The sequence below is a fragment of the Salvelinus fontinalis genome, unplaced genomic scaffold, assembly GCF_029448725.1.
Source record: "Salvelinus fontinalis isolate EN_2023a unplaced genomic scaffold, ASM2944872v1 scaffold_1067, whole genome shotgun sequence".
NCBI lineage: Eukaryota > Metazoa > Chordata > Actinopteri > Salmoniformes > Salmonidae > Salvelinus > Salvelinus fontinalis.
In genome coordinates this window covers 10800-36245 of record NW_026601276.1, presented here as the reverse complement: position 1 = coordinate 36245, position 25446 = coordinate 10800, and the positions used below count along the sequence as shown (strand labels likewise).

General features: G+C 48.8%; 1 protein-coding gene across 1 annotated transcript in view; it reads left to right on the top strand.

Annotated features, from left to right (window-relative positions):
* The window catches only part of LOC129848557 (protein eyes shut homolog), a 50249-nt gene extending 25798 nt beyond the window's left edge, over window positions 1-24451 (top strand). The window contains exons 8-9 of the mRNA XM_055915722.1: window positions 1285-1482; window positions 24309-24451. Of these exons, the coding sequence (XP_055771697.1) occupies window positions 1285-1482; window positions 24309-24451 (341 nt within the window). The remainder of the gene's footprint in view (window positions 1-1284; window positions 1483-24308) is intronic.
* Window positions 24452-25446: the final 995 nt, after the last annotated feature.

Sequence of the window (25446 nt, the reverse complement as noted above, 5' to 3'; positions counted from 1 at the left end):
TGCTGGCCACTGCTCTACCTTCTCTGTCTGACACTGTTTCTCTCTGTCTGCCTGTTTGTTGCTGGCCACTTCTCTACCTTCTCTGTCTGACACTGTTTCTCTCTGTCTGCCTGTTTGTTGCTGGACGCTGCTCTACCTTCTCTGTCTGACACTGTTTCTCTCTGTCTGCCTGTTTGTTGCTGGCCACTGCTCTACCTTCTCTGTCTGACACTGTTTCTCTCTGTCTGCCTGTTTGTTGCTGGCCACTGCTCTACCTTCTCTGTCTGACACTGTTTCTCTCTGTCTGCCTGTTTGTTGCTGGCCACTGCTCTACCTTCTCTGTCTGACTCTGTTTCTCTCTGTCTGCCTGTTTGTTGCTGGCCACTGCTCTACCTTCTCTGTCTGACACTGTTTCTCTCTGTCTGCCTGTTTGTTGCTGGCCGCTGCTCTACCTTCTCTGTCTGACACTGTTTCTCTCTGTCTGCCTGTTTGTTGCTGGCCACTGCTCTACCTTCTCTGTCTGACACTGTTTCTCTCTGTCTGCCTGTTTGTTGCTGGCCACTGCTCTACTTCTCTGTCTGACACCGGTTTCTACAACTAGCTCTCACAGTCTCGCGTCACAATTAGACGTTCATCCATGTTTCTAAAAACGACACATTTAGAAGTTGTTCCAAACATCAAAATAAAAAAAAGTTTAGAAATGAACTCTAGATTCTTAAGATTAGACATTAACTCAAAATGGTTAAGGCAGGGTTCAGGTTTGGGATTGGTTTAAAACAGAAATATCAAAAATAACTTTCTATCACTGGATTTAAACATGCAACCTTTAAAAAAAGAGGCAGATGCTTACCATTGATAAAGGTCAGTATCGCTGGACTTTCTATCACTGGATTCGAACATTCAACCTTTGTAACCATCCCCATCCACAACGCCCTAGCAAAACCAAAGCCTATTTGAAGGTAACAGCACTCACTGTTGCCTCTAGTGGTCGGTTTCCATATCATCTCCCGACGTCCTCAGACATGGATGAACGTCGAATAGTGGCTTGTATGACAGGTGACCTGCCTGGTCTTCTCTCTCCGTCTGCCTATTTGTTGTTGTCCGCTGCTCTTCCTACAGCATGTCAGAAGAAATTATGTTCACCTGAAAATGTTTCCCACTCGTCCTGTTTGCCTATTAATTATTGGGCTCTGCTCTTCCTACCGTACTAGAAGTAGGAACTGTGAGTTCTATGTCTGACTCTGTGTGTCTCTCCCCCCACCCCTGCTGGTTGCTGGGCCCTGCTCCCGCTACCTCCTACTATAGGTAGGAACTGTGAGTTCCTCCCCTGTGAGGCCAACAACCCCTGTGAGAACGGTGCTGAGTGTGTAGAGGAACCTGACCTGGTCCATTTCCCCCTGGGTTTCCGCTGTCGCTGTCGCCGTGGCTTCACAGGCCCCCGCTGTGAGATCAACATGGACGAGTGCAGCTCCAACCCCTGCCTTCACGGATTCTGCTACGATGGTGAGACACACACCACTGGTTTACCACACACCCCTACAGCCCCCTCAGGGAGGGCGGGGGGCACGGGCTCTGGGGGACCCCAACCCGTATTTATTTTTTGTGTTAGGGGCCTCCTGGAGGTCGGTTCCCCTTCCCCAGATAGCATATGAACAGGTAATAAGTCATGGCAAAATGTGTAGAATAGCTGGAAATTAGATTTTTAAAAATACAAAATTCTCTGTCTCATTGCAAAATTTGTAGAATAGCATGATATGAGCTATAAAACTGCAATATTTTATCTCTGCCCCATTGCAATACGTCTAGAATCAGAAACTGCAGTAGGCCACTGACACACACACACACGTTGAAGAGAAGGACGAGTAGCGACCCACATGTCACAAAGCAGCGAGAAGCATCAGCCCACATGTCACAAACACGTTTAATAACCACTCAGAGATGGGCCCCAGCTAACACATCCTAAAACACCCCCACACACTCTCTCTCTCTCTCTCTCTCACCCTTTTTATTTATAGGTCTCTCTCTCTCTATTTATCCCTCTCTCTCTATTTATCTCTCTCTATTTATCCCTCTCTCTCTCTCTATTTATCCCTCTCTCTCTCTCTATTTATCTCTCTCTCTATATTTAGCTCTCTCTCTATATTTAGCTCTCTCTCTATATTTAGCTCTCTCTCTATATTTAGCTCTCTCTCTATATTTAGCTCTCTCTATATATTTAGCTCTCTCTCTATATTTAGCTCTCTCTCTATATTTAGCTCTCTCTCTATATTTAGCTCTCTCTCTGTATTTAGCTCTCTCTCTCTGTATTTAGCTCTCTCTCTCTGTATTTAGCTCTCTCTCTCTGTATTTAGCTCTCTCTCTCTGTATTTATCTCTCTCTCTCTGTATTTAGCTCTCTCTCTCTGTATTTAGCTCTCTCTCTCTGTATTTAGCTCTCTCTCTCTCTATTTAGCTCTCTCTCTCTATATTTAGCTCTCTCTCTCTATTTAGCTCTCTCTCTCTATTTATCTCTCTCTCTCTCTGTATGTATCTCTCTCTCTCTCTGTATGTATCTCTCTCTCTCTCTGTATGTATCTCTCTCTCTCTCTCTGTATGTATCTCTCTCTCTCTCTGTATGTATCTCTCTCTCTCTGTATGTATCTCTCTCTCTCTGTATGTATCTCTCTCTCTCTGTATGTATCTCTCTCTCTCTGTATGTATCTCTCTCTCTCTGTATTTATCTCTCTCTCTCTGTATTTATCTCTCTCTCTCTGTATTTATTTATCTCTCTCTCTCTATTTATCTCTCTCTCTCTATTTATCTCTCTCTCTATTTAGCTCTCTCTCTCTATTTAGCTCTCTCTCTGTATGTATCTCTCTCTCTCTGTATTTATCTCTCTCTCTCTATATCTCTCTCTGTCTGTATGTTTCTCTCCTCCCTCTCTCTCAGCCCACCCCTACTCATACCTTGTGCATCACAGTTGGTTTAGCTCACTTGCTTTCTGACAGGTACAGTTCCAGTGGGTCACCACCACTGACTAATAAGGAGCGTTATGAGACTGGAGTTATTCCATCTGATGGTAATGACTGCATCCCAAATGGCACCCTGTTCCCTATAGAGTCCACTACTTCGACCATGACACATGTACACTATTCCCTATGTAGTGCACTACTTTTGACCAGGGCAAGTATCCGGGGAACTGCAGTGGTCACCATCTGATGAGTTCTGTAACCTAACCACTGAGAGACCATCTTGAGTTCTGTAACCTAACCACTGAGAGACTATCTGATGAGTTCTGTAACCTAACCACTGAGAGGCTACCTGATGAGTTCTGTAACCTAACCACTGAGGGACCATCTGAGTTCTGTAACCTAACCACTGAGGGACCATCTGAGTTCTGTAACCTAACCACTGAGAGACTATCTGATGAGTTCTGTAACCTAACCACTGAGAGACTATCTAATGAGTTCTGTAACCTAACCACTGAGAGACCATCTGATGAGTTCTGTAACCTAACCACTGAGAGACCATCCGATGAGTTCTGTAACCTAACCACTGAGAGACCATCTGATGAGTTCTGTAACCTAACCACTGAGAGACCATCTGATGAGTTCTGTAACCTAACCACTGAGAGACCATCTGATGAGTTCTGTAACCTAACCACTGAGAGACCATCTGATGAGTTCTGTAACCTAACCACTGAGAGACTATCTGATGAGTTCTGTAACCTAACCACTGAGAGACTATCTGATGAGTTCTGTAACCTAACCACTGAGAGACTATCTGATGAGTTCTGTAACCTAACCACTGAGAGACTATCTGATGAGTTATGTAACCTAACCACTGAGAGACTATCTGATGAGTTCTGTAACCTAACCACTGAGAGACTATCTGATGAGTTCTGTAACCTAACCACTGAGAGACCATCTGATGAGTTCTGTAACCTAACCACTGAGAGACCATCTGATGAGTTCTGTAACCTAACCACTGAGAGACTATCTGATGAGTTCTGTAACCTAACCACTGAGAAACCATCTGAGTTCTGTAACCTAACCACTGAGAGACCATCTGAGTTCTGTAACCTAACCACTGAGGGACCATCTGATGAGTTCTGTAACCTAACCACTGAGAGACTATCTGATGAGTTATGTAACCTAACCACTGAGAGACTATCTGATGAGTTCTGTAACCTAACCACTGAGAGACTATCTGATGAGTTCTGTAACCTAACCACTGAGAGACCATCTGATGAGTTCTGTAACCTAACCACTGAGAGACCATCTGATGAGTTCTGTAACCTAACCACTGAGAGACTATCTGATGAGTTCTGTAACCTAACCACTGAGAAACCATCTGAGTTCTGTAACCTAACCACTGAGAGACCATCTGAGTTCTGTAACCTAACCACTGAGGGACCATCTGATGAGTTCTGTAACCTAACCACTGAGAGACTATCTGATGAGGTTTGTAACCTAACCACTGAGAGACTATCTGATGAGTTATGTAACCTAACCACTGAGAGACTATCTGATGAGTTCTGTAACCTAACCACTGAGAGACTATCTGATGAGTTCTGTAACCTAACCACTGAGAGACTATCTGATGAGTTCTGTAACCTAACCACTGAGAGACTATCTGATGAGTTCTGTAACCTAACCACTGAGAGACTATCTGATGAGTTCTGTAACCTAACCACTGAGAGACCATCTGATGAGTTCTGTAACCTAACCACTGAGAGACTATCTAATGAGTTCTGTAACCTAACCACTGAGAGACCATCTGATGAGTTCTGTAACCTAACCACTGAGAGACCATCTGAGTTCTGTAACCTAACTACTGGGGGACCATCTGAGTTCTGTAACCTAACCACTGAGGGACCATCTGAGTTCTGTAACCTAACCACTGAGGGACCATCTGAGTTCTGTAACCTAACCACTGAGAGACTATCTGATGAGTTCTGTAACCTAACCACTGAGAGACTATCTAATGAGTTCTGTAACCTAACCACTGAGAGACCATCTGATGAGTTCTGTAACCTAACCACTGAGAGACCATCTGATGAGTTCTGTAACCTAACCACTGAGAGACCATCTGATGAGTTCTGTAACCTAACCACTGAGAGACTATCTGATGAGTTCTGTAACCTAACCACTGAGAGACTATCTGATGAGTTCTGTAACCTAACCACTGAGAGACTATCTGATGAGTTCTGTAACCTAACCACTGAGAGACCATCTGATGAGTTCTGTAACCTAACCACTGAGAGACTATCTAATGAGTTCTGTAACCTAACCACTGAGAGACCATCTGAGTTCTGTAACCTAACCACTGAGAGACCATCTGAGTTCTGTAACCTAACTACTGGGGGACCATCTGAGTTCTGTAACCTAACCACTGAGGGACCATCTGAGTTCTGTAACCTAACCACTGAGAGACTACCTGATGAGTTCTGTAACCTAACCACTGAGGGACCATCTGAGTTCTGTAACCTAACCACTGAGGGACCATCTGAGTTCTGTAACCTAACCACTGAGAGACTATCTGATGAGTTCTGTAACCTAACCACTGAGAGACTATCTAATGAGTTCTGTAACCTAACCACTGAGAGACCATCTGATGAGTTCTGTAACCTAACCACTGAGAGACCATCCGATGAGTTCTGTAACCTAACCACTGAGAGACCATCTGATGAGTTCTGTAACCTAACCACTGAGAGACCATCTGATGAGTTCTGTAACCTAACCACTGAGAGACCATCTGATGAGTTCTGTAACCTAACCACTGAGAGACCATCTGATGAGTTCTGTAACCTAACCACTGAGAGACTATCTGATGAGTTCTGTAACCTAACCACTGAGAGACTATCTGATGAGTTCTGTAACCTAACCACTGAGAGACTATCTGATGAGTTCTGTAACCTAACCACTGAGAGACTATCTGATGAGTTATGTAACCTAACCACTGAGAGACTATCTGATGAGTTCTGTAACCTAACCACTGAGAGACTATCTGATGAGTTCTGTAACCTAACCACTGAGAGAGTATCTGATGAGTTCTGTAACCTAACCACTGAGAGACCATCTGATGAGTTCTGTAACCTAACCACTGAGAGACTATCTAATGAGTTCTGTAACCTAACCATTGAGAGACCATCTGAGTTATGTAACCTAACTACTGAGAGACTATCTGATGAGTTCTGTAACCTAACCACTGAGAGACTATCTGATGAGTTCTGTAACCTAACCACTGAGAGACCATCTGATGAGTTCTGTAACCTAACCACTGAGAGACCATCTGATGAGTTCTGTAACCTAACCACTGAGAGACTATCTGAGTTCTGTAACCTAACCACTGAGAAACCATCTGAGTTCTGTAACCTAACCACTGAGAGACCATCTGAGTTCTGTAACCTAACCACTGAGAGACTATCTAATGAGTGCTGTAACGAGACCATCTGAGTTATGTAACCTAACTACTGAGAGACTATCTGATGAGTTCTGTAACCTAACCACTGAGGGACCATCTGAGTTCTGTAACCTAACCACTGAGAGACTATCTGATGAGTTCTGTAACCTAACCACTGAGAGACCATCTGATGAGTTCTGTAACCTAACCACTGAGAGACCATCTGATGAGTTCTGTAACCTAACCACTGAGAGACTATCTGATGAGTTCTGTAACCTAACCACTGAGAGACTATCTGATGAGTTCTGTAACCTAACCACTGAGAGACTATCTGATGAGTTCTGTAACCTAACCACTGAGAGACTATCTAATGAGTTCTGTAACCTAACCACTGAGAGACCATCTGATGAGTTCTGTAACCTAACCACTGAGAGACCATCCGATGAGTTCTGTAACCTAACCACTGAGAGACCATCTGATGAGTTCTGTAACCTAACCACTGAGAGACTATCTGATGAGTTCTGTAACCTAACCACTGAGAGACCATCTGATGAGTTCTGTAACCTAACCACTGAGAGACTATCTGATGAGTTCTGTAACCTAACCACTGAGAGACTATCTGATGAGTTCTGTAACCTAACCACTGAGAGACTATCTGATGAGTTCTGTAACCTAACCACTGAGAGACCATCTGATGAGTTCTGTAACCTAACCACTGAGAGACCATCTGAGTTCTGTAACCTAACTACTGGGGGACCATCTGAGTTCTGTAACCTAACCACTGAGGGACCATCTGAGTTCTGTAACCTAACCACTGAGAGACTACCTGATGAGTTCTGTAACCTAACCACTGAGGGACCATCTGAGTTCTGTAACCTAACCACTGAGGGACCATCTGAGTTCTGTAACCTAACCACTGAGAGAGTATCTGATGAGTTCTGTAACCTAACCACTGAGAGACCATCTGATGAGTTCTGTAACCTAACCACTGAGAGACTATCTAATGAGTTCTGTAACCTAACCATTGAGAGACCATCTGAGTTATGTAACCTAACTACTGAGAGACTATCTGATGAGTTCTGTAACCTAACCACTGAGAGACTATCTGATGAGTTCTGTAACCTAACCACTGAGAGACCATCTGATGAGTTCTGTAACCTAACCACTGAGAGACCATCTGATGAGTTCTGTAACCTAACCACTGAGAGACTATCTGAGTTCTGTAACCTAACCACTGAGAAACCATCTGAGTTCTGTAACCTAACCACTGAGAGACCATCTGAGTTCTGTAACCTAACCACTGAGAGACTATCTAATGAGTGCTGTAACGAGACCATCTGAGTTATGTAACCTAACTACTGAGAGACTATCTGATGAGTTCTGTAACCTAACCACTGAGGGACCATCTGAGTTCTGTAACCTAACCACTGAGAGACTATCTGATGAGTTCTGTAACCTAACCACTGAGAGACCATCTGATGAGTTCTGTAACCTAACCACTGAGAGACCATCTGATGAGTTCTGTAACCTAACCACTGAGAGACTATCTGATGAGTTCTGTAACCTAACCACTGAGAGACTATCTGATGAGTTCTGTAACCTAACCACTGAGAGACTATCTGATGAGTTCTGTAACCTAACCACTGAGAGACTATCTAATGAGTTCTGTAACCTAACCACTGAGAGACCATCTGATGAGTTCTGTAACCTAACCACTGAGAGACCATCCGATGAGTTCTGTAACCTAACCACTGAGAGACCATCTGATGAGTTCTGTAACCTAACCACTGAGAGACTATCTGATGAGTTCTGTAACCTAACCACTGAGAGACCATCTGATGAGTTCTGTAACCTAACCACTGAGAGACTATCTGATGAGTTCTGTAACCTAACCACTGAGAGACTATCTGATGAGTTCTGTAACCTAACCACTGAGAGACTATCTGATGAGTTCTGTAACCTAACCACTGAGAGACCATCTGATGAGTTCTGTAACCTAACCACTGAGAGACCATCTGAGTTCTGTAACCTAACTACTGGGGGACCATCTGAGTTCTGTAACCTAACCACTGAGGGACCATCTGAGTTCTGTAACCTAACCACTGAGAGACTACCTGATGAGTTCTGTAACCTAACCACTGAGGGACCATCTGAGTTCTGTAACCTAACCACTGAGGGACCATCTGAGTTCTGTAACCTAACCACTGAGAGACTATCTGATGAGTTCTGTAACCTAACCACTGAGAGACTATCTAATGAGTTCTGTAACCTAACCACTGAGAGACCATCTGATGAGTTCTGTAACCTAACCACTGAGAGACCATCTGATGAGTTCTGTAACCTAACCACTGAGAGACCATCTGATGAGTTCTGTAACCTAACCACTGAGAGACCATCTGATGAGTTCTGTAACCTAACCACTGAGAGACCATCTGATGAGTTCTGTAACCTAACCACTGAGAGACCATCTGATGAGTTCTGTAACCTAACCACTGAGAGACCATCTGATGAGTTCTGTAACCTAACCACTGAGAGACTATCTGATGAGTTCTGTAACCTAACCACTGAGAGACTATCTGATGAGTTCTGTAACCTAACCACTGAGAGACTATCTGATGAGTTCTGTAACCTAACCACTGAGAGACCATCTGATGAGTTCTGTAACCTAACCACTGAGAGACTATCTAATGAGTTCTGTAACCTAACCACTGAGAGACCATCTGATGAGTTCTGTAACCTAACCACTGAGAGACCATCTGAGTTCTGTAACCTAACTACTGGGGGACCATCTGAGTTCTGTAACCTAACCACTGAGGGACCATCTGAGTTCTGTAACCTAACCACTGAGAGACTACCTGATGAGTTCTGTAACCTAACCACTGAGGGACCATCTGAGTTCTGTAACCTAACCACTGAGAGACTATCTGATGAGTTCTGTAACCTAACCACTGAGAGACTATCTAATGAGTTCTGTAACCTAACCACTGAGAGACCATCTGATGAGTTCTTTAACCTAACCACTGAGAGACCATCTGATGAGTTCTGTAACCTAACCACTGAGAGACCATCTGATGAGTTCTGTAACCTAACCACTGAGAGACCATCTGATGAGTTCTGTAACCTAACCACTGAGAGACCATCTGATGAGTTCTGTAACCTAACCACTGAGAGACCATCTGATGAGTTCTGTAACCTAACCACTGAGAGACTATCTGATGAGTTCTGTAACCTAACCACTGAGAGACTATCTGATGAGTTCTGTAACCTAACCACTGAGAGACTATCTGATGAGTTCTGTAACCTAACCACTGAGAGACCATCTGATGACTTCTGTAACCTAACCACTGAGAGACTATCTAATGAGTTCTGTAACCTAACCACTGAGAGACCATCTGATGAGTTCTGTAACCTAACCACTGAGAGACCATCTGATGAGTTCTGTAACCTAACCACTGAGAGACTATCTAATGAGTTCTGTAACCTAACCACTGAGAGACCATCTGATGAGTTCTGTAACCTAACCACTGAGAGACCATCTGAGTTCTGTAACCTAACTACTGGGGGACCATCTGAGTTCTGTAACCTAACCACTGAGAGACTATCTGATGAGTTCTGTAACCTAACCACTGAGAGACTATCTGATGAGTTCTGTAACCTAACCACTGAGAGACTATCTGATGAGTTCTGTAACCTAACCACTGAGAGACCATCTGATGAGTTCTGTAACCTAACCACTGAGAGACTATCTGATGAGTTCTGTAACCTAACCACTGAGAGACCATCTGATGAGTTCTGTAACCTAACCACTGAGAGACCATCTGATGAGTTATGTAACCTAACCACTGAGAGACCATCTGAGTTCTGTAACCTAACCACTGAGAGACCATCTGATGAGTTCTGTAACCTAACCACTGAGAGACTATCTGATGAGTTCTGTAACCTAACCACTGAGAGACCATCTGAGTTCTGTAACCTAACCACTGAGAGACTATCTAATGAGTTCTGTAACCTAACTACTGAGAGACTATCTGATGAGTTCTGTAACCTAACCACTGAGAGACCATCTGATGAGTTCTGTAACCTAACCACTGAGAGACTATTTAATGAGTGCTGTAACGAGACCATCTGAGTTATGTAACCTAACCACTGAGAGACTATCTGATGAGTTCTGTAACCTAACCACTGAGAGACCATCTGATGAGTTCTGTAACCTAACCACTGAGGGACCATCTGAGTTCTGTAACCTAACCACTGAGAGACCATCTGATGAGTTCTGTAACCTAACCACTGAGAGACCATCTGATGAGTTCTGTAACCTAACCACTGAGAGACCATCTGATGAGTTCTGTAACCTAACCACTGAGAGACCATCTGATGAGTTATGTAACCTAACCACTGAGAGACCATCTGATGAGTTATGTAACCTAACCACTGAGAGACTATCTGATGAGTTCTGTAGCCTAACCACTGAGAGACTATCTGATGAGTTCTGTAACCTAACTACTGAGAGACCATCTGAGTTCTGTAACCTAACTACTGAGAGACCATCTGAGTTCTGTAACCTAACTACTGAGAGACCATCTGAGTTCTGTAACCTAACCACTGAGAGACCATCTGATGAGTTCTGTAACCTAACCACTGAGAGGCCATCTGAGTTCTGTAACCTAACTACTGAGAGACCATCTGAGTTCTGTAACCTAACTACTGAGAGACCATCTGATGAGTTCTGTAACCTAACCACTGAGAGACCATCTGAGTTCTGTAACCTAACCACTGAGACCATAAATTATTCATCAATGCTGAGTCCTAATTTGAATAATGGATGATACATTTCAGACTTAATACAATCAAAGAAATCTCACCACACACACTCGCACACACACAGTCAAATCCCCACGGCAGAATGTTGTTTTTCCTTCTCTGGCTGGCTGGCGATTCATCCAATAAGGCTTCTATGTATTCCATCTCCAACAGAAATGATGAAGCAACTCCTAGATCAAATGACCAGTGTGGGTTAAGGATCAGAGATGACCAAAGTGACAAAGGATGAAACAACTCCAAGATCAAATGAACAGTGTGGGTTAAGGATCAGAGATGACCAAAGTGATAAAGGATGAAACAACTCCTAGATCAAATGACCAGTGTGGGTTAAGGATCGGAGATGACCAAAGTGATAAAGGATGAAACAACTCCTAGATCAAATGACCAGTGTGGGTTAAGGATCAGAGATGACCAAAGTGATAAAGGATGAAACAACTCCAAGATCAAATGAACAGTGTGGGTTAAGGATCAGAGATGACCAAAGTGATAAAGGATGAAACAACTCCTAGATCAAATGAACAGTGTGGGTTAAGGATCAGAGATGACCAAAGTGATAAAGGATGAAACAACTCCTAGATCAAATGAACAGTGTGGGTTAAGGATCGGAGATGACCAAAGTGATAAATGATGGAAGCTGTGTTATTTCTCTAAAGAAATGTGCTTTAAAGTCATTGTCAAAAACAGATATTTGGCTTTCACCATATTTGTCTTTTGTTCATAACATTGTCAACATATGGTTGGTCAAAAGGTGTATTATATGAGGTTATTGCGTTGCCACACACGTCGACACAATATGTCCGTCATGTCAAATGTAACTAGCAGCTCTCTCAGGAGACATGGAGCATACCGGGAAACACATTTACAATATTGGGAGTGACAGAAGCTTTATGATCTGTGATCCTTATGAACTGGGATCCATTTTCCATTAGTTGGCCTCACATTCTTTTCTGTCGGTTTAGATCTCTGCCCACACACTGTTGAAATTGTCTCTTTCACAGTATAGTACATAAAGAAACACAAAAAAACAAGATATGTAGGTCAAGTTTATTCTCCAAATGTATTAACCACATTGGGGCAGCAGGTAGCCTAGTGGTTAGAGCATTGGGCCAGTAACCGAAAGGTCGTTAGATCGAATCCCCAAGCTGACAAGGGAAAAATCTGTCGTTCTGCCCCTGAACAACCCACTGTTCCTAGGCCGTCATTGTAAATAAGAATTTGCTCTTAAGTGACTTGCCTAGTTAAATAAAGGTTTTTAAAAAAACAAGGTCTTATTTAATGTGACAAAATTATCACTCTGCTCTGAAAACTCATCAAACTATTCCTGAGATATTTGCCTTTTAGAAATAATCTGAATATCAAACTCACAAAAAATGCTAGTTATGCAAATACACACTTACCATAAAATGTGCTAATGGGGATGGTAGCCGTTTTGAAGAACCAGAAAGAATAAATGATCAAGGTGATACCCCCACACGTGATATCATTGAAAAGTCCAGGGCCCGGTTTCCCAATAGCGATGGAACTTAGGCTTCCGAGTATTTTAACGATGCATCGTTCCTACAACGGCCAAAGATGTAATATATAGTTTCCAAAAACATGACGCAGAAGGAGCGTTCGCTAAGTGCATCGTTGAGGCATATGTCAATACTGATAGGATCAAAAGAAAGGAAACATTGGTCTCGGATCAGATTTCTCCATTCAAATCTTACCTTAACATTAGAATAATTCTACAATGCTGACAACGGATCAGCTCCTAGATAGATATTATCACCTATGGCTGAAAATAGTCAGGCGGCTTATTTGAATTCTTACTCTATAACAATGCACTAAATCAAGATTTGGCACATCATTATGCTACACATCAAGAAATATGTTGAGACAAATTACAGACAGGAGCCTACAAGGAGTAAAATAGAACTAAATTGATTGATCAATTAAATGTATTTCAATATTATTGAAATAGACCTAGCCTATTCATGGTGTTGCATGTTTCGTCACAAAATAGTTTTGAACGTTCGTTTTGGACTAGTGCCCAACTGAGCATTCTACTCAATGCATCGTCAATGAGAGCTGATAAAGATTTACAACATTGCCATCTGTCTAAAGTAAATTTGATTGACGTGATAATGCTGGCAAAATTGTTTGACTACTTTAGCAATGTCATCGTATTTCCAGGCACTATAACCTCCATCCAGAATGTCTGGGCTTATGGCTGGGCTGCACCTTAGTGCACCACTATGATGCCGCCAATACAGGGCGGCTTGACAACGGAAGGGCAACGAAAAAACATCTAAGGACGCACTTAGCTGTTCTACAAGTGGTCTGAGGTAGACGTTAGATTACGAGTGTTTTCAAGTGCAACGTTATGAAGGTTCTAACGATTAACTTAACCTTAAGATACTTTTGGGAAGCCCCGGGCCCAGAATATTTTCTTAAAACGTCTTTAGGGTCGGTGTCCCTTCCGCGTGAAGGTTGAGTTAACTTAGGCTAATGCGATTAGCATGAGGTTGTAAGTAACAAGAACATTTTCCAGGACATTGACATATCTGATATTGGCAGAAAGCTTAAATTATTTTTAATCTAACTGCACTGTCCAATTTACAGTAGCTATTTGAACATGAAAAGTTATTAATAAACTAATTAGGCACATTTGGGCAGTCTTGATACAACATTTTTAACATAAATGCAATTGTTCATTGGATCAGTCTAAAACGTTGCACATACACTGCTGCCATCTAGTGGCCAACATCTAAATTGCAGCTGGGCAGGAATAATACATTATGGCCTTTCTCTTGCATTTCACAGATGATGGTACAAAATAAATACAAAAGAATGGTTGGTTTTTTCATTGTATTATCTTTTACCAGATCTATTGCGTTATATTCTCCAACATTCTTTTCACATTTCCACACACTTCAAAGTGTTTCATTTCACATGGTACCCATGGTATGCATATCCTTGTTTCAGGGCCTGAGTTACAGGCAGTTAGATTTGGGATGTCATTTTCGGCGAAAATTGCACAGTGGCATGTATGGCCTTAGAGATACGGACCAAAAACGACTTAATTGCTGGGTCTCAGGAGGATATTATAGCATTAAAAACAGTATTCAAAAGTTGTAATATAGATGACAGCAAGACTGTCAGCAGTGGTACGTCCCAAATGGCACCCTGTTCCCTATATAATGCACACATTTAACTAGAGCCCTGTGGGCCCTGGTCAAAAGTAGTGCACTAAATAGGGAATAGGGTGTAATTTGGGAAGCTATCAGGGTTTTCTCCTGGGTACTTAATGTAAACAACATGAAGCCCCCCTGGAGGCCTTATGGCGTCAGCATGCTTCAGGTCGACTTGGCCAACTGAACGAGTGTACTCGCGTACATCCTTAAAAGACCTTCCCTTGACAAACAAGAAAAAAGCAGCAGTAGTACTGTTTGTCCATTTTGAGACGCCGTAGCCAGTATATGCTTCCTCAAAATAACTCAAGAATTCTGTCATTAATTTGATGTTGATGTTTTTGCCTAGGAGATCTTAGTCAGGCAATTTTATGATGTTTGGTGCAAATTTCTCAATAAAAAAAATAAAATGAAAATGAGTCATCTCTAGTTGAATGACAACAAAGACTTTATTGTTGTTACCGACTTTGGCTTGCCTCAAAAAAGCATGTAGTCTGCCTGAACAGCCGAAAAGAATAATAATCCAAAACTAAAAAAAACGTCAGAAAATGTAATCATAATATATGCACAAACTGTTTCGGCTGGGAAGGATGTGGATGCCTTTAGTTGGGGCCAGTTGGCTTGAGCGGTCCTGAGAGCCTGAGAGCAGAGGGGGCTGGATGGCTGGTGGTGTCCCTCCAGGCTCACAGGCTGGCCTTCAAGACCTGGAGCTCAGCTACACCAACCAAACATGGAGTCACCAGGGAGAGCAATCCCATCCACCCATCCCCATCCACCCAGCCCCATCCACCCAGCCCCATTCACCAGGCCCTAGCCACCTAGCCCCATCCACCCAGCCCCATCCACCCAGCCTCATCCACCCAGCCCCATCCACCAGGCCCTAGCCACCTAGCCCAATCCACCCAGCCCCATTCACCAGGCCCTAGCCACCCAGCCCCATCCACCCAGCCCCATCCACCCAGCCCCATCCACCAGGCCCTAGCCACCTAGCCCCATCCACCCAGCCCCATTCACCAGGTCCTAGCCACCTAGCCTCATCCACCCAGCCCCATCCACCCAGCCCCATCCACCCAGCCCCATCCACCTAGCCCCATTCACCTAGCCCCATTCACCTAGCCCCATCCACCCAGCCCCATCCACCTAGCCCCATCCACCTAGCTCCATCCACCTAGCCCCATCCACCTAGCCCCATCCACCAGCCCCATCCACCAGGCCCCATCCACCCAGCCCCATCCACCAGCCCCATTCACCAGGCCCCATTCACCAGGCCCCATCCACCCAGCCCCATCCACCCAGCCCCATCCACCCAGCCCCATCCACCAGGCCCTAGCCACCTAGCCCCATCCACCCAGCCCCATCCACCCAGCCCCATCCACCTAGCCCCATCCACCTAGCCCCATCCACCTAGCCCCATCCACCCAGCCCCATCCACCCAGCCCCATCCACCAGGCCCTAGCCACCTAGCCCCATCCACCCAGCCCCATTCACCAGGTCCTAGCCACCTAGCCCCATCCACCCAGCCCCATCCACCCAGCCCCATCCACCCAGCCCCATCCACCCAGCCCCATCCACCTAGCCCCATCCACCTAGCCCCATCCACCTAGCCCCATCCACCTAGCCCCATCCACCCAGCCCCATTCACCAGGCCCTAGCCACCTAGCCCCTTCCACCCAGCCCCATCCACCCAGCCCCATCTACCCAGCCCCATTCACCAGGCCCTAGCCACCTAGCCCCATCCACCCAGCCCCATCCACCCAGCCCCATCCACCCAGCCACATCCACCAGGCCCTAGCCACCTAGCCCCATCCACCCAGCCCCATTCACCAGGTCCTAGCCACCTTGCCCCATCCACCCAGCCCCATCCACCCAGCCCCATCCACCTAGCCCCATCCACCTAGCCCCATCCACCCAGCCCCATCCACCCAGCCCCATTCACCAGGCCCTAGCCACCTAGCCCCATCCACCCAGCCCCATCCACCTAGCCCCATCCACCCAGCCCCTTCCACCCAGCCCCATTCACCAGGCCCTAGCCATCCAGCCCCATCCACCAGGCCCTAGCCACCTAGCCCCATCCACCCAGTCCCATCCACCCAGTCCCATCCACCCAGCCCCATCCACCCAGCTCGTCACCAGAGAGAGCAGAGGTCTGTGCAACTACAGCCATCAGGGATATCTCTGCATACTCCTAGTCCCAGCCACCCAGCCCCATCTACCTAGCCCCATCTACCCAGCCCCAGCCACCCAGCCCCATCTACCCAGCCCCATCTACCCAGCCCCATCTACCCAGCCCCAGTCACCCAGCCCCATCTACCTAGCCCCATCTACCTAGCCCCAGCCATCCAGCCCCATCTACCCAGCCACCTAGCCCCAGTCACCTAGCCCCAGTTACCCAGCCCCATTTACCTAGCCCCAGTCACCTAGCGCCAGGCCCCCGGGCCCAGACAACTAGCCCCATATACCTAGCCCCATATACCTAGCCCCAGTCACCCAGCGCCAGGCCCCCGGGCCCAGACAACTAGCCCCATATACCTAGCCCCAGTCACCCAGCCACCCAGTCGCCTAGCCCCAGCCACCCAGTCGCCTAGCCCCAGTCACCCAGCCCCAGTCACCCAGCCCCATCCACCCAGCCCCATCCACCAGGCCCTAGCCACCTAGCCCCATCCACCCAGCCCCATTCACCAGGCCCTAGCCACCTAGCCCCATCCACCCAGCCCCATCCAACCAGCCCCATCCACCCAGCCCCATTCACCAGGCCCTAGCCATCCAGCCCCATCCACCAGGCCCTAGCCACCTAGCCCCATCCACCCAGCCCCATCCACCCAGTCCCATCCACCCAGCCCGAGCCACCCAGCCCCATCCACCCAGCTCGTCACCAGAGAGAGCAGAGGTCTGTGCAACTACAGCCATCAGGGATATCTCTGCATACTCCTAGCCCCATCTACCCAGCCCAATCTACCCATCCCAATCTACCCAGCCCCATCTACCCAGCCCCATCTACCCAGCCCCATCTACCCAGCCCCATCTACCCAGCCCCATCTACCTAGCCCCATCTACCTAGCCCCATCTACCTAGCCCCATCTACCTAGCCCCATCTACCTAGCCCCAGCCATCCAGCCCCATCTACCCAGCCACCTAGCCCCAGTCACCTAGCCCCAGTCACCCAGCCCCAGTTACCTAGCCCCAGTTACCTAGCGCCAGGCCCCCGGGCCCAGACAACTAGCCCCATATACCTAGCCCCATATACCTAGCCCCAGTCACCCAGCGCCAGGCCCCCGGGCCCAGACAACTAGCCCCATATACCTAGCCCCAGTCACCCAGCCCCAGTCGCCTAGCCCCAGCCACCCAGTCGCCTAGCCCCAGTCACCCAGCCCCAGTCACCCAGCCCCAGTCACCCAGCCCCAGTCACCCAGCCCCAGTCACCCAGCCCCATCCACCCAGCCCCATCCACCCAGCCCCATCCACCCAGCCCCATCCACCCAGCCCCATCCACCAGGCCCCAGCCACCTAGCCCCATCCACCCAGCCCCATCCACCCAGCCCCATTCACCCAGCCCCATCCACCTAGCCCCATCCACCCAGCCCCATTCACCAGGCCCTAGCCATCCAGCCCCATCCACCAGGCCCTAGCCACCTAGCCCCATCCACCCAGCCCCAGCCACCCAGCCCCATCTACCCAGCCCCATCTACCTAGCCCCAGTCACCCAGCCCCAGTCGCCTAGCCCCAGCCACCCAGTCGCCTAGCCCCAGTCACCCAGCCCCATCCACCCAGCCCCATCCACCCAGCCCCATCCACCAGGCCCTAGCCACCTAGCCCCATCCACCCAGCCCCATCCACCTAGCCCCATCCACCCAGCCCCATCCACCCAGCCCCATTCACCAGTCCCTAGCCATCCAGCCCCATCCACCAGGCCCTAGCCACCTAGCCCCATCCACCCAGCCCCATCCACCTAGCCCCATTCACCCAGCCCCATCCACCTAGCCCCATCCACCCAGCCCCATCCACCCAGCCCCATTCACCAGGCCCTAGCCATCCAGCCCCATCCACCAGGCCCTAGCCACCTAGCCCCATCCACCCAGCCCCAGCCACCCAGCCCCATCTACCCAGCCCCATCTACCTAGCCCCAGTCAACCAGCCCCAGCCATCTAGCCCCAGTCACCCAGCCCCAGCCACCCAGCCCCATCTACCTAGCCCCAGCCACATAGCCCCAGTCACCCAGCCTCATATACCTAGCCCCAGCCACCCGTCCTCATATACCTAGCCCCAGCCACCCGGCCTCATATACCTAGCCCCAGTCAACCAGCCCCAGCCATCTAGCCCCAGTCACCCAGCCCCAGTCGCCTAGCCCCAGCCACCCAGTCGCCTAGCCCCAGTCACCCAGCCCCAGCCACCCAGCCCCATTTACCTAGCCCCAGTCACCTAGCGCCAGGACCCCGGGCCCAGACAACTAGCCCCAGTCACCTAGCCCCAGTCACCCAGCCCCAGCCATCCAGCCCCAGCCACCTAGCCCCAGTCACCCAGCCCCAGCCATCCATCTACCCAGCCACCTAGCCCCAGTCACCCAGCCTCATATACCTAGCCCCAGCCACCCGGCCTCATATGCCCAGCCTCATATACCTAGCCCCAGTCACCCAGTCATCCAGCCTCATATACCTAGCCCCAGCCACCCAGCCTCATATACCTAGCCTCATATACCTAGCCCCAGTCACCCAGTCATCCAGCCTCATATACCTAGCGTCAGCCACCCAGCCTCATATATCTAGCCCCAGTCACCCAGCCCCATCTACCCAGCCCCATCTACCCAGCCCCATCTACCTAGCCCTAGTCACCCAGCCCCATCTACCTAGCCCCATCTACCTAGCCCCAGCCATCCAGCCCCATCTACCCAGCCACCTAGCCCCAGTCACCTAGCCCCAGTCACCCAGCCCCAGTTACCCAGCCCCATTTACCTAGCCCCAGTCACCTAGCGCCAGGCCCCCGGGCCCAGACAACTAGCCCCATATACCTAGCCCCATATACCTAGCCCCAGTCACCCAGCGCCAGGCCCCCGGGCCCAGACAACTAGCCCCATATACCTAGCCCCAGTCACCCAGCCCCAGTCGCCTAGCCCCAGCCACCCAGTCGCCCAGCCCCAGTCGCCTAGCCCCAGTCACCCAGCCCTAGTCACCCAGCCCCATCCACCCAGCCCCATCCACCAGGCCCTAGCCACCTAGCCCCATCCACCTAGCCCCATCCACCTAGCCCCATCCACCCAGCCCCATCCACCCAGCCCCATCCACCAGGCCCTAGCCATCCAGCCCCATCCACCAGGCCCTAGCCACCTAGCCCCATCCACCCAGCCCCAGCCACCCAGCCCCATCTACCCAGCCCCATCTACCTAGCCCCAGTCACCCAGCCCCATCTACCTAGCCCCATCTACCTAGCCCCAGCCATCCAGCCCCATCTACCCAGCCCCATCTACCCAGCCCCAGTCACCCAGCCCCAGTCACCCAGCCCCAGTCACCCAGCCCCAGTTACCCAGCCCCATTTACCTAGCCCCAGTCACCTAGCGCCAGGCCCCCAGGCCCAGACAACTAGCCCCATATTCCTAGCCCCATATACCTAGCCCCAGTCACCCAGCGCCAGGCCCCCGGGCCCAGACAACTAGCCCCATATACCTAGCCCCAGTCACCCGGCCCCAGTCGCCTAGCCCCAGCCACCCAGTCGCCTAGCCCCAGTCATCCAGCCCCAGCCACCCAGCCCCATTTACCTAGCCCCAGTCACCTAGCGCCAGGCCCCTGGGCCCAGACAACTAGCCCCATATACATAGCCCCAGTCACCCAGCCCCAGCCATCTAGCCCCAGCCACCTAGCCCCAGTCACCCAACCTCATATCCCTAGCCCTAGCCCCAGTCACCTAGCCCCAGTCACCTAGCCCTAGTCACCCAGCCTCATCTACCCAGCCCCAGCCACCTAGCCCCAGTCACCCAGCCTCATATACCTAGCCTCAGTCACCCAGCCCCAGTCACCCAGCCCCAGTCACCCAGCCACCCAGTCGCCTAGCCCCAGCCACCCAGTCGCCTAGCCCGTCACCCAGCCCCAGCCACCCAGCCCCATTTACCTAGCCCCAGTCACCTAGCGCCAGGCCCCCGGGCCCAGACAACTAGCCCCATATACCTAGCCCCAGTCACCCAGCCCCAGCCATCTAGCCCCAGCCACCTAGCCCCAGTCACCCAACCTCATATACCTAGCCCCAGTCACCTAGCCCTAGTCACCCAGCCCCATCTACCCAGCCCCAGCCACCTAGCTCCAGTCACCCAGCCTCATATACCTAGCCCCAGTCAACCAGCCCCAGCCATCTAGCCCCAGTCAACCTGCCCCAGCCATCTAGCCCCAGTCACCCAGCCCCAGCCACCCAGCCCCAGCCACCCAGCCCCATCTACCTAGCCCCAGCCACCTAGCCCCAGTCACCCAGCCCCATCTACCTAGCCCCAGCCACCTAGCCCCAGTCACCCAGCCTCATATACCTAGCCCCAGCCACGCGGCCTCATATACCTAGCCCCAGTCAACCAGCCCCAGCCATCTAGCCCCAGTCGCCTAGCCCCAGTCGCCTAGCCCCAGCCACCCAGTCGCCTAGCCCCAGTCACCCAGCCCCAGCCACCCAGCCCCATTTACCTAGCCCCAGTCACCTAGCGCCAGGACCCCGGGCCCAGACAACTAGCCCCATATACCTAGCCCCAGTCACCCAGCCCCAGCCATCCAGCCCCAGCCACCTAGCTCCAGTCACCCAGCCTCATATACCTAGCCCCAGTCAACCAGCCCCATCTACCCAGCCCCAGCCACCTAGCTCCAGTCACCCAGCCTCATATACCTAGCCCCAGTCAACCAGCCCCAGCCATCTAGCCCCAGTCACCCAGCCCCAGCCACCCAGCCCCATCTACCTAGCCCCAGCCACCTAGCCCCAGTCACCCAGCCTCATATACCTAGCCCCAGCCACCCGGCCTCATATACCTAGCCCCAGCCACCCGGCCTCATATACCTAGCCCCAGTCAACCAGCCCCAGCCATCTAGCCCCAGTCACCCAGCCCCAGTCGCCTAGCCCCAGCCACCCAGTCGCCTAGCCCCAGTCACCCAGCCCCAGCCACCCAGCCCCATTTACCTAGCCCCAGTCACCTAGCGCCAGGACCCCGGGCCCAGACAACTAGCCCCATATACCTAGCCCCAGTCACCCAGCCCCAGCCATCCATCTACCCAGCCACCTAGCCCCAGTCACCCAGCCTCATATACCTAGCCCCAGCCACCCGGCCTCATATGCCCAGCCCCATATACCTAGCCCCAGTCACCCAGTCATCCAGCCTCATATACCTAGCCCCAGCCACCCAGCCTCATATACCTAGCCTCATATACCTAGCCCCAGTCACCCAGTCATCCAGCCTCATATACCTAGCGTCAGCCACCCAGCCTCATATATCTAGCCCCAGTCACCCAGCCTGATATACCTAGCCCCAGTCACCCAGCCCCATATACCTAGCCCCAGTCACCCAGCCCCATATACCTAGCCCCAGCCTCCCGGCCTCATATGCCCAGCCCCATATACCTAGCCCCAGTCACCCAGTCATCCAGCCTCATATACCTAGCCCCAGCCACCCAGCCTCATTTACCTAGCCTCATATACCTAGCCTCAGCCACCCAGCCTCATATATCTAGCCCCAGTCACCCAGCCTCATATACCTAGCATCAGCCACCCGGCCTCATATACCTAGCCTCAGCCACTCGGCCTCATATATCTAGCCCCAGTCACCCAGCCTCATATACCTAGCCCCAGTCACCCAGCCTCATATACCTAGCCCCAGTCACCCGGCCCCAGCCAACTAGCCCCATCAGCTGGGATGAGTAATGCCACTGCCACCCATGACCTAAAGCATTTAATGAGAGTAATAGCAGCTACACACACCAAAGACAGAGTGACAGCATAGATTACATGGTAAATCTTTGGGATAATGAAGGACCCATGGCTACGGGTTGTAATAAATTCACTCCCCTGGAAGAACCGTCGCAATTACCCCTGTCACTGCCACTGACTGTGTACGACTGTTGTGGTGGTCTTTGTCCCAAATGGCATTCTATTCTCTACATAGTGCACTATTTCTGACCACAGCACTATGGGTGCCATTTGGGAGACAGACTTGGTAAGAAAAGGAGATGGTGATGAATCTCTCTTTAACATCATCAATGATTAATAAAGAGAAAATAAGAATTGGATTATTAGCCCTGGGAGATTCTGATTTCTGACATGGTGCCCAGAAATCGACACATTTGTAACAGTTCTTTCTCTCTCACTCTTCCCCTTTCTGTCCGTTTACAATGTTGGCTTCGCTAGATCACTCGAGAGAGAGAGAGAGGAAGCACATGCCCAGGCTTTCATTGAGAAAGAGAGGGGGGAATAGGTAGAGAGAGGTAGAGAAAGAGAGAGTTAATAGGTAGAGAAAGATGTTGACTAGGTAGAGGGAGGTAAAGAAAGAGAAGGTGAGGAATAGGTAGAGAAAGACAGGGTAAAGAGGTAGAGAGGTAGAGAAAGAGAGAGTTAATAGGTAGAGAAAGAGATGTTGACTAGGTAGAGGGAGGTAAAGAAAGAGAAGGTGAGGAATAGGTAGAGAGAGGTAGAGAAAGACAGGGTGAATAGGTAGAGGTAGAGAAAGACAGGATGAATAGTTAGAGGTAGAGAAAGACAGGATGAATAGTTAGAGGTAGAGAAAGACAGGATGAATAGTTAGAGGTAGAGAAAGACAGGATGAATAGTTAGAGGTAGAGAAAGACATGATGAATAGTTAGAGGTAGAGAAAGACAGGGTGAATAGTTAGAGGTAGAGAAAGACAGGGTGAATAGTTAGAAAGTAGAGAAAGACATGGTGAATAGTTAGAGAAAGACAGGGTGAATAGTTAGAGGTAGAGAAAGACAGGGTGAATAGTTAGAGAAAGACAGGGTGAATAGGTAGAGAGAGGTAGAGAAAGACAGGGTGAATAGTTAGAGGTAGAGAAAGAGAGGGTGAATAGGTAGAGAAAGACAGGGTGAATAGGTAGAGAGAGGTAGAGAAAGAGAGGGTGAATAGGTAGAGGTAGAGAAAGAGAGGGTGAATAGGTAGAGAGAGGTAGAGAAAGAGAGGGTGAATAGGTAGAGAGGTAGAGAAAGACAGGGTGAATAGTTAGAGAGAGGTAGAGAAAGACAGGGTGAATAGGTAGAGAGAGGTAGAGAAAGAGAGGGTGAATAGGTAGAGAGAGGTAGAGAAAGACAGGGTGAATAGGTAGAGAGAGGTAGAGAAAGAGGGTGAATAGGTAGAGAGAGGTAGAGAAAGACAGGGTGAATAGGTAGAGAGAGGTAGAGAAAGAGAGGGTGAATAGGTAGAGAGAGGTAGAGAAAGACAGGGTGAATAGGTAGAGAGAGGTAGAGAAAGACAGGGTGAATAGGTAGAGAGAGGTAGAGAAAGACAGGGTGAATAGGTAGAGAGAGGTAGAGAAAGAGAGGGTGAATAGGTAGAGAGAGGTAGAGAAAGACAGGGTGAATAGGTAGAGAGAGGTAGAGAAAGAGAGGGTGAATAGGTAGAGAGAGGTAGAGAAAGACAGGGTGAATAGGTAGAGAGAGGTAGAGAAAGAGGGTGAATAGGTAGAGAGAGGTAGAGAAAGACAGGGTGAATAGGTAGAGAGAGGTAGAGAAAGAGAGGGTGAATAGGTAGAGAGAGGTAGAGAAAGACAGGGTGAATAGGTAGAGAGAGGTAGAGAAAGAGGGTGAATAGGTAGAGAGAGGTAGAGAAAGACAGGGTGAATAGGTAGAGAGAGGTAGAGAAAGAGGGTGAATAGGTAGAGAGAGGTAGAGAAAGACAGGGTGAATAATTAGAGAGAGGTGAATAGAGAAATGTACTATAAAATCCATCCATAGTACATTGTAAGTTGTACCTAATGGACATATGTCTCTCCTTTTAGTGGTCGATGGGTTCTACTGTCTGTGCAACCCTGGCTATGCTGGTGTGAGATGTGAGCAAGACATAGACGACTGTGCCAGCAACATGTGCAGCAACAACTCAACCTGCAGAGACCTCCACTTGGTGAGTTGGATTTGGGGTTAAAGGAAGGACAAAACGATATCACGACATGCCTCGTTCATGTCCATATCAAACAATATCAATATGGTATTGAATCATCAATAATGTTGCCCACCACTAATATAAATCTACAATCCAAGAGGGTGATACATTAACGCATGAAACAGCACTTATTTCCAATGTGGTCCTTGAAGTGGATTAAGTCAGATATTACATTACATATATTACATTACATATATTACATTACATATATTACATGCTTAAGCAGATATGAGGTGACGAAGCAGATTTGTTTTAATAAGGGGCAGGGGGGAAGATAATGGAGAGTAGGGGATCCAGCACAGAGCCCTGGGGAACACCGTGTATAACTGGAATGGACTCTTAGGTGTGACCAGTGAGGGAGTTTTCAAGTTTCTATGTATGCTTATTTCATATTATGGTATGTCTTTGGTTTTGTAACACTTGGGAACAATCCACATCTTTTACTGTGTGTCTCAGTCATCACATCTTCATTTACATAGTCTACCATTATGCTACATCCTGTTTCTCTGTGTGTCAGCCATCACATCAACATTTACATAGTCTAACATTATGCTACATCCTGTTTCTCTGTGTGTCAGCCATCACATCAACATTTACATAGTCTAACATTATGCTACATCCTGTTTCTCTGTGTGTCAGCCATCACATCAACATTTACATAGTCTAACATTATGCTACATCCTGTTTCTCTGTGTCAGCCATCACATCTTCATTTACATAGTCTAACATTATGCTACATCCTGTTTCTCTGTGTGTCAGCCATCACATCAACATTTACATAGTCTAACATTATGCTACATGCTGTTTCTCTGTGTGTCAGCCATCACATCTTCATTTACATAGTCTAACATTATGCTATATCCTGTTTCTCTGTGTGTCAGCCATCACATCAACATTTACATAGTCTAACATTATGCTACATGCTGTTTCTCTGTGTGTCAGCCATCACATCTTCATTTACATAGTCTAACATTATG